At 34.7% G+C, this 10523-nt stretch overlaps 1 protein-coding gene across 2 annotated transcripts in view; it reads left to right on the top strand.

Annotated features, from left to right (window-relative positions):
- Positions 1–9617, top strand: part of LOC136033950 (aquaporin AQPAe.a-like) — a 32421-nt gene extending 22804 nt beyond the window's left edge. For both annotated transcript variants that reach the window (XM_065714974.1, XM_065714973.1), the window contains exons 6-7: positions 988–1129; positions 7827–9617. In XM_065714974.1, coding sequence (XP_065571046.1) covers positions 988–1050 — 63 coding nt within the window. In that variant the 3' untranslated portion in view covers positions 1051–1129; positions 7827–9617. The remainder of the gene's footprint in view (positions 1–987; positions 1130–7826) is intronic.
- The last annotated feature ends 906 nt before the right edge of the window (positions 9618–10523 follow it).

Here is a 10523-nt window from a genome sequence, read left to right on the forward strand (position 1 = left end):
TTCCGCTTTTTAGTGTTTTGGTTACTATTGAGCCGGGTCGCGCCTTTCTACAGTTCGTAACCACGAACTGTTTGATAAGAAATTAGTAATAAGGGAGGGGCGTGGGGAGGTGAGGGCAACAATTGATATATAGTCCTTCTTGATTCCAAAGCAAAGAGTTACATTAAAGGCAAAATGAGTAGAATTTATATCTCATAGGAAGGGACAGCCCCTTCCTCATCTCCAACCCTCATGGTCATAGAAACTTTGGAGGATGCTCATTCAATCAGGAATTGAGAATTTCAGCTTTTTTTTATCTGTCAAAAATGATTGGAGACTAACCAGTCCCTGTCCTACAACTGTGCTTGATATCTGGTCCTGTTGTTACCCCTTGGGACATCTTGGGACCGCCATTTTAAGGTACCTATGTCGTACTTTCTCTGTGGCTGCTCAATTTTGTACTCAAGGGAATTTTTCGTGGGGGATTTTCCGGGGAGAAATTTCTTGAGGGGGAGATATGTGGTGGAGGGGTATTTTCTTACGGGAATTTTTTTGCAGGGGGCTATTTTCTGGAGGAAAACTTTGGCTCCCATAAAATATACCCCATATCCAGGAGGAAGGGCGACTGGGATGTAATTGTATATATAGTTTTTGGAAAGAGCATTTAATAGGAGATCAAATATTACATATTTCTTTGCCATCTGATTTTTGTGTTACACCAAAATATTAGCAAAATTCGTTATAATAATTTCGGCACGCCTGGAAGAAATTATTTCAAATAGGTGCATATTAAAATAGACACAAAAAATAGGCAAAATATCAAATTACTACAGAGGCAGTAAACTCCAAAATTTCGGAGTGCGAGACCTCTAAGTGCCCCCTTCCCCCGCCACCCGGCTTACATACGTGTTATTAAAATCACAGCTGTATAGTTATTTTTTTTTTTCCACTGCTCTAACACCGCACTATAAGCAGAAATATGGAGATACTATGCTACTTTAATTTCAGAAATCTCCAAGCAGTCTCGTTAATGATATAGAAAAAGAACTAATTGTGGAAACAGATAAATAGGATACAGCCAAGGTGATAGAGTTGAATCCATTAGACTGGGACTTTCCAAGCTTTTCTTCCATGAAGTCTGGAGTTTCAGGTAAGCGCTAATTTAGAAATATTTCTATTTTATGCACTTTTTTCATCTATTCAGCATATTTTTCAATAAAAAAAAAATTAAAAAAGATAAAAAAAATAAATAAAAAAGGATTCATCCCAAGTGATAGAGTTGAATCCATTAGACTGGGACTTTCCAAGCTTTTCTTCCATGAAGTCTGGAGTTTCAGGTAAGCGCTAATTTAGAAATATTTCTATTTTATGCACTTTTTTCATCTATTCAGCATATTTTTCAATAAAAAAAAAATTAAAAAAGATAAAAAAATAAATAAAAAAAGGATTCATCCCAAGTGATAGAGTTGAATCCATTAGGCTGGGACTTTCCAAGCTTTTCTTCCATGAAGTCTGGGGTTTCAGGTAAGCGCTAATTTAAGAAATGTTTCTATTTTACGCAATTTTCATCTATTCAACATATTTTTCAATAAAAAAAAGAAAAAAAAATAAATAGAAAAAGTATACATCCCAGGTGATAGAGTTGAATCCATTAGACTGGGACTTTCCAAGCTTTTCTTCCATGAAGTCTGGAGTTTCAGGTAAGCGCTAATTTAGAAATATTTCTATTTTATGCACTTTTTTCATCTATTCAGCATATTTTTCAATAAAAAAATTAAAAAAGATAAAAAAATAAATAAAAAAAGGATTCATCCCAAGTGATAGAGTTGAATCCATTAGACTGGGACTTTCCAAGCTTTTCTTCCATGAAGTCTGGAGTTTCAGGTAAGCGCTAATTAACAAATGTTTTATTTTACGCGTTTTTCACATCTATTCAGTATATTTGCAATTCTAAAAAGAAAATGTAATGAAACTTTCAAAAATTCAAATCGATAAATGGATAAATATCATTCTACGTTGAACCAGTAAAACCGTAGTAGCACAAAAAAAAACTAGATATACGTTGCATGGGTAACGTGAGGTGTTGCAGCAAACTTTGTTCGGCTTCGCCGTTTAAAGTGTTGTGAGAGCAACACTTTGGTTTTGTTTTCCTCGCTTCGATTAAATGCTGAAGTTGTTAATCTGTAAGGATCTTAAAATAAATACAAGGTACACCAGCTCGCAAAAGTTGCAAACCCCTCCATCCAACTAGTAAAAGTTGCAAACCCCTCATTGCTGAAGATGATTGTAGTCTAATAGCCGATTATTACTTACATATCCCCAACATGTCTTACCACTGGAACCAAATTGGCTTTACCATCAATTACACCGGAAACAAATAATAGGTACACCAACTAGCAAAAGTTGCAAACCCCTCATTAGCGAAGATGATTGTGAGCTAACAGCCGACTGTTGCTTAAAACTCCTCTATATGTCTCACAATTGGTATTGGCCTATTTTTGGTTTCAGTGTGTACCTTACTACTTAAGTTTTCAACCCCTTTGAACTTTCAAACTGGTATGTCTCATGAAGGAATTTTAATACCAAAAAATGGATGACATATACTTTGATCAGCTCATCAAGATTATCGACTGCCATCGAAAAAAAAAATATCTGTCTTAGTTCAAAAATTGACTTTTTTGCCGTAGGCCAAGTTTCTAACGTCATCACTTAGAAAGAGAAGCAAAGGATAAACTCTAATTTCTCAAGTAATGAGAGAATTTTTAAAATTTAAAAGGTAAATCTGATACCATTTTTTTGCATCGGCCTATTTTTGGTTTCAGTGTGTAGCTTACTACTGAAGTTGTCAACCCCTTTAAACTTTCAAACTGGTATATCTTATGAAGGAATTTTTCTACCCAAAAATGGACGATATACAATTTTTTTTAATTTTTTGTGCGAACGTTTTTGTTAGTAATAAACATACGTACCTTACGAATTAACTTACGTAACGAACTTCTATATTTGTGTATTTTTATTATGTATACGAGGGGGTTTGCCCCCTCGTCAATACCTCGCTCTTTACACTAAAGCTTGAATTTTATCCCAAATCTTTAAGAATGACCCCTAAATCACAAAGGCCGCAGAAAAAATAGTTGAAATTACTAAAAATACTTTAGCGTAAAGAGCAAGGTATTGTGGAGGAGAAAACCTTCGTATATATGTAATATTTTATGTTCGTTTTAAGTTTTAATGCTACTCATTACTTCCAGGTGAAAAAAGTTTTATTTATTTTCTCATTGTTTCTTTTTAAATAATGCTAGAAAATCCTGCGCACCCTTCATGGAAATTCTCTCCCCTCATGATAAGTTCCTCCATGGAAAGATCCTCCCACGCAACCCCATCCCCCGACCCACTCCCACTCCAACGCTAAAAAGTCCCCCTGCAAACTTCTGTACACTTTATAATAACCATTACTGTATGTAAAGAATGGTCAAAGTTTGTAATTTGCAGCCCCTCCCCCGGGGACTCTGGGGGATGAAGTCGTCCCCGAAGACATAGTTATTAAGTTTTCGACTAAGCTGAACAGATTGGCTCAAATTTTTGAACAAATCTCAAAATTTTGATCCAGTGACTTTGGTGAAAAATGTGCGTGGGAGGGGGCCTAGATGCCCTCTAATTTTTTGGTCACTTAAAAAGGGCACTAGAACTTTTAATTTCCATTAGAATGAGCCTTCTCTTAACATTTTAGGACTACTGGGTCGATACGATCAACCCTGGAGAAAAAAAAACAAAAAAGAACAAATAAACACGCATCTCTGATCTGTCTTCTGGCAAAAAATGCAAAATTCCACATTTTTGTAGATAGGGGATGTTTCTCCTATTTTCTAAAATGAGGCAATGTAAGGTTTCGGTTACTATTGAGCCGGGTTGCTCCTTACAACAGTTCGTTACCACGAACTGTTTGATAGTGGCAACCAATGTTATTAGGGAAAGACAGACATAAATAACCCTTTTTACCGGCTTCAATTAGTTTAGGGAAATTTTACTGGTTGCAGGGGAGAAAAAAGCAGGAGATTGCCAATAATGCCACCTTGAGTCTGTAATAGATTAATACATCAAGAAAGTCATTAGCATTAAATCAGATTTTAAACAAGGCTACCATACAAGCTGCTCAAGAGCTGAATGAATCAAACAGTTCGTGGTAACGAACTGTAGCAAGGAGCGACCCGGTTCAATAGTAACCAAAACTCTAAAAAATGGAATTTTGGTACCAATAGCTACATCAAAAGAATCGCATTTTTAAGCTGATTTCAAATATATAATTTTTCATCAAATTTAGTCTTACTCATCGAAAGTTACGAGCCTGAGAAAATTGGCGTTAATTTAGAAAATAGGGGGAAAAACCCCCTAAAAGTCATAGAATCTTAACGAAAATCACACCATCAGATTCAGCGTATCAGAGAACTCTACTATAGAAGTTTCAAGCTCCTATCTACAAAAATGTGGAATTTTATATTTTTTGCCAGAAGGCAGATCACAGATGCGTGTTTATTTGTTTTTTTTTATGTTTTTTTCCAGGGGTGATCGTATCGACCCAGTTGTCCTAGAATGTTGCGAGAGGGCTCATTCTAACGGAAATGAAAAGTTCTAGTGCCCTTTTTAATTGACCAAAAAAATTGGAGGGCACCTAGGCCCCATCCCACGCTAATTATTTTCCCAAAGTCAACGGATCAAAATTCTGAGATAGCCATTTTATTCAGCGTAGTCGAAAACGCTAAAGGTTTTTACTGTTTTAAAATGTAGAGTTAAGAGAAAGAGTCAAACTTTAGCGTAAGGAGCGGGGCGTTGAGGAGGAAAAGCCCCTTTCATGTACAGAGTAATTTCTGTTCGTTTTAAGTTTTAATGTCGCTCCTTAATTTCATTTAAAAAAACTTGTTTTTTTTTATTTAATTAAGTCCATAAAGCAAACAACATCCAAAATCTAAGAACTAACCACATCGGTGGCTTGTATTTTAATAAGCTAGACATTTAGCAAGAAAAAATTATATGATTTTTGTAAATTTTTTTCTGTATGTTTTAGTATGGAATATGGAGATAGTAGTCCGAGTAAATAAGGATGGTCAAACTGGCTTCTTAATTTTAAATTTGCGCTTAAGAAAGTACTAGCAGGATTGTCACCCCTAGTGATTAATCACTATTTCTAGTGCTTTTTTTTATACTGCCTAAACAAAAAAGTTCACTAAATCAGCACATAAATCACAAGATTACTGAAAGGAATCACTAAATCAAACAAGAAATCACTAAAATCTAGTCTTTTTTTCTCACCGGATGGCAACCCTAGGTACTAGTTGGCAATCACTCCTACTCAGAAGGAAACACTATAAAATTCTGAAAACGACTTTAAAAAATTCTAAACACTTACTTACATCCTCTCTAAAAGCGCTTTATTTTGTTTTAGCCCCTCTCTCCCTAATGCAAAAATATATAACTCAAATTATATGCTCGCTATGCATTTTTCCGTTTCTTGATTTTATTGACATTGCTTCTTTACCCATTCTGGCTATATTTTTGTACATTAGGAGAGGGAGGGTTAAGTTAAGTGAAGTGCTTTTAGAAATAATATAAGAAGTATATTAGAATTCTTAAAAGTCATCTTAAGAATTTTATAGAGTTTCCTTCTAAGGAGGGGTGATTTTAAACTAGAAAGGACATATAAGTTTAAGAGATTTGAAACTAAAATCTTCAGAATATAAAGCTGGACTTGATAGGTTTGGCCTTGGAACGTCTCACATAACAGAGCTATTGTTATCTAAGAATCACAGTGATGTTTAATCTATATTGTACATTTGAAGCTCTTATCTACTATATAGATAAGTGTTTAATGGAAACAGGTTTTTTTTCTCTGGCGAATACGTCTGTTCAAAAGAAATGTTACAGGAAAAATACCGGGACAACGATAAGGTTTGTTTGATCTTCTTAAAGAAGAATAACAAAAAAACTTATTCTAAGACTGATACATAGAACCTCGCTTACCGACACGCTATGAAAAAAGATAAACAACGACTAAGGAAAAAGTATATCAAGGTTCAGATTGGTACAAGTGCCGACAAATGACGAAAAAAACTCGAATAAGTGATAGCAAAACAGTACACAAAGACAAAGATACTATTTGCCGTGGAGCAAGATAAACCAAACAAAATATGGACAAAGACTTCTGAAAAAAAAATAGGATCTGAGAGGAAATGACCAAAAACTTTTTATCAGGGTGGGGGGCATAGGTTTGAAAAAAATGATGGCACTTTTCAATCTGAAAAGCGTTTTGTTTTTGTTTTTCAAATATTACTATGGCAGATTTATTTCTAATGTTGGTAGGCGGGCACTAATGCCTCGGCATTGGACATCCACGAGCATGGGACTAATATCGTCAAAACAGTGGACCTAAGCATAAAGTATTTTAGAAGTTTATAATGATCATAATAACTTACAATATACTAAAATAAGAAAACAGACTGTCTTCTCAGACAGATGAAATTCTTTAACTCTATTCAACGTCTCCCGAAGAAACAAGGAGGAGGTTTCCAGTGGTGGGAACCGTTTAAAAAATGATGATATTTTAAACTGAAAAGTCTTATATCTTTAGAATATTACAATAAAATGCACATTTTTATTTATTTTTGATGTCACAGGGCAAGGGCCTGACGCCATCCCCCTTGGACATTCTTGAGCATAGGGTAAAGTTAATCATAGAGGTTAAGAACGATTACTTTACCTAACAATAGGCTAAAGTAACAGTAAGAGTATTTGCTTTTTAGACTGTTTTAAAATTTCATACTTATCCAAAATTCCTCGAAGAGGCAGGGCAAGGAATTATTCAGTAAAATACTCCCAGGGGAGGGAAAAATGTAAGTAAAATTTAGGGATTATCCGTAAATTAAAAGACTTTTTTCCATAAAATGTTTTACGGTTATTATATTTTTCTCTGATACATCCGTATATTTTGTATTGTTTGTCTGTATGGCTTAGGACATTCCCCTAAATACTTCGCCCAATCCGTGTACTGCGGAATAATACCATTAGATCATTTTGTGGATTAGGGGACCGGGATTCGGTCAGGTCAATGTACAGTATGATCAATATAATGCCTGCAGCCGGATTGCGTGATTTTTATTTACTGGTTTTTATGTATAAGCACTATTATGGGTGCGTTCCAATGTTTTACAAGAATTTTTCGGAAAGGATCGAATGCTCATGGTCACAGACCTCGAACAAGTGGAGATATTGAGGTTTCTCGCCTAATTTTAAGTAGGACTGCTTCCCTTGTGATATGATTAAATGAAAAAAAAAATAATTTTTAGCTGAAAGTAAGGAGCGACATTAAAACTTAAAACGAACAGAAATTACTCCGTATATGAAATGGGTTGTCCCCTCCACAATCCCTCACTCTTTACGCTAAATCTTTTAATTGTTTTAAAAAGTAGAATTATGGCAAAGAGTCAAACTTGATATCAAAGTAGTAAGGAGCCGGGTCGCTCCTTACTACAGTTCGTTACCACGAACTCTTTGATATCATATTATTACGAAATGACATCAAGAAGAGTTGAAGGGATTGAATATAATTGAAATCAAAAGTTGTTTTTTTTTAAATCTTCTTATTTCTTTTTTCGAATGTCACAAAATCTGTAATTTTATTTTATAAATTTTGATGTTGAAGGCTCATGTCCTCCCCTTTGGACATTCTTGAGCATAAGAAAAAAAATAAATAAGAGATGTATAACAATCATAGTAGATTTGTATGTGGTATAGTAAGAGGTTAGACTGTCCTCTCAGACAAAGAAAAAAATCTTCTTACTGTTTTAATATTTCAGATTTATCCAACATCTCTCGAAGAAGCAGTGCTAACGGTTCATTCCTTTTTCCTACAGAAGTAGTCACAAAAAAGGTTGAAGAAGAAACGTTTATTGCATCCTAGATTCAACGCTATCACCTTCCTCGGACGGAATTCGGACTCTTTTTTTGTAAATAAGCAACATTTGACAGGCAAAGACAAATCTTTAACTTGAATCAAGTTCTTAAAAACAGGTTATCGCCATCTTTCTGAACAGGACTCCTTAAGATTGATTTTGAACTGTTATAACACTGAGTGAGTTAGGAACAGCTTAAACTAACTCAAAAATAACCAAATGAGTGTCTTGTAAAGTTTGTGCATGAATAAGATGTAAAAAAAAGTATTTAAAGTATTACTACTACTAACAACTCACTGCAGCACCAAGCCACCTGAGGCCAACACATTTACGTCTTTACTACGTCTTACGTCTTTACATTTACTGAAGTCTTTCTCTCAACATCCTCCACAAAAGTTTCTATTTTCCTTAAATCCTTCCTTACGACAACCTCCCACTCCATTCGGAGACGACCTATTTTTCGTTTAGCTCTAGACGGTTGGCCGACACGGACAATCTAATAGCAATTTGTCATCCTTCATCCGCAGAACGTGTCCTAGCCATTTCATCCTTTCTCTCGTTATAGTCCTAGAAAGCAAGATCGAACCAGGCTCTGATATTAGATGATTTTTTATGGTACCCCAATGTTATGTTTCATAAATATAAAATTATAATTTAGTTCCGTTTTTTAAGTCTCCTGTGAAAGTTTCTTTCTCGTTTCCTCATCTCAGTTACCATCTTATTTTCACAGTATCTTAGGGACTCAGAACACAGTCCCAATATCTAAGCTCAAAAGGCCGTCTCCTAAGGCTTCACAAAGTCTCGGTGTTCAATCTCATTTTCCCAGTCTGTGCTTTTTTCAGGGAATTCACAATACAATCGGTATATTAACGAACGTAAAATACAGTCTCCTCCATTGTTGGACCTCTCAATCGAGCTCCAATATTATCCCGTTATTAATATAGATTCAGAATTCAAGGGTTTCACAATATATAAAAAATTGCATCATTGTTGTTAATCTTGTGTTGCTTAGGGAAGTATATATACATAAGTTATGTCGTGTAATATTCTGGCTGGCGGATTGACTGGCTGATTATAGTTGAACTGTGTAACTAAATTAGCATAAATGGAAATAACATATTGAAATATAATAGCAACTATTATATTTGCTATCTTAAGCAAATATGTTAATCTTTTTAATCTTTTTAAAAGATTAAATCTTTTAAAAAGATTTAATTTTAAAATCTTAAATTGAGATTTCAATTTAAAATCTCAATCTTTTTAAATTGTTAATCTTTAAGAATCTTGTCGTGTTAATCTTTTTAAGTGTCACAAAGCCACGTTAACCACCAGATCATGAGTATATGACCCATCTTGAATATTATTCACGACTATTATACATATTATCTTTTTGCTCAAAACATTTTTGTTTGTGTGTTTATTTCCAATATATTCAATTTTTAACTTTTGTCCCCTAGGTGGACAAGGACCACAGAGCAAATGACCCAAAAGGAGGCAATTTTCAGTCCTTGGTTAAGTAACTTTTAGGATAACCACAAAAAAAAGAATCTAAAAACTGGCTGAATCAATTTGTCTTAAATCAAAATACAGTATTATCAAAGTCGCCTGGCCTTAATGTTGTCAAATATTTGTGTATATCTGTTCATTGTTATTTGTTTACACTCATTTATAAGTAAATACACCTATATATTTCTATGTGGCGTTCACTTTTGTCTTGAAGATAACTCGGGTGTCTAAGCAATTAACCATAGAGAGAACAGTTTTTCCACTGAGCAATGGAGTTTCCTTGTAACAATTATTGCAATTCGAAAACTTTTCGCTCTTTTAACTGGCTTAAGGTTTCTCACATTAGAAGCAATATTTTTTTTTGGAAGAATTGATTGTCTCTCCAGAAATCACCTTCACTCGTCAGTCCAGACTTGGTGCCTAGCATTAGCAAAGCGGGTTTTAAAAAGACGGGCTATTTTTCTCACCAGAAATAAGAAATAGTGCGATTGACTTGCTAAAATACTTCAAACTTTTCGCCCTTTTAAGACTTTTTGCTCTTATGGCTTAAGGTTTCTCACATAAGAACCAATAGGTTTTTTTTGTAAGAATAGATTGTCCCTCCAGAAATTACCTTCACTTGTCAGTCCAGACTTATTGCTACCAGTTAAGCTGGTTTTAAAAAGACGGGGCTATTTTCTCTCCATAAATAAGGAAAAGTGCGATTGATTTGCTAAAATACTTCACAAAAATAAATCAATACCAGTTTTTAAAACAGGATTTTCTCTTCAGTTTTCCTTTGAGAACTTTACCAAAAAACATTTTGAAATAGAGCACATTCTACTAGGTGAATTATAACGACTGAACGGAGCAATTGATGACAGCCAAGGCTTTTTTACCTTAACTTGCAAGCCAAGAGTAGTTCTAGCTGCGTCGGTGACTTCAGTTTTAAACGAGTCCCACATGACTTTAATATCCAAAAGCTGGGAGAGGCTTTCAAAGCGGTTTTTAACCTTAACTGTGTACCACTCTTTCATCACAGGAAAATCAAGACTGCAGAGATTCAGCGTTGCAATGCGTTTGTCGACCATCTGAAATTTCAGCTCAAGACAAATT

Source organism: Artemia franciscana, chromosome 12, assembly GCF_032884065.1.
Source record: "Artemia franciscana chromosome 12, ASM3288406v1, whole genome shotgun sequence".
Classification (NCBI taxonomy): Eukaryota; Metazoa; Arthropoda; class Branchiopoda; order Anostraca; family Artemiidae; genus Artemia; species Artemia franciscana.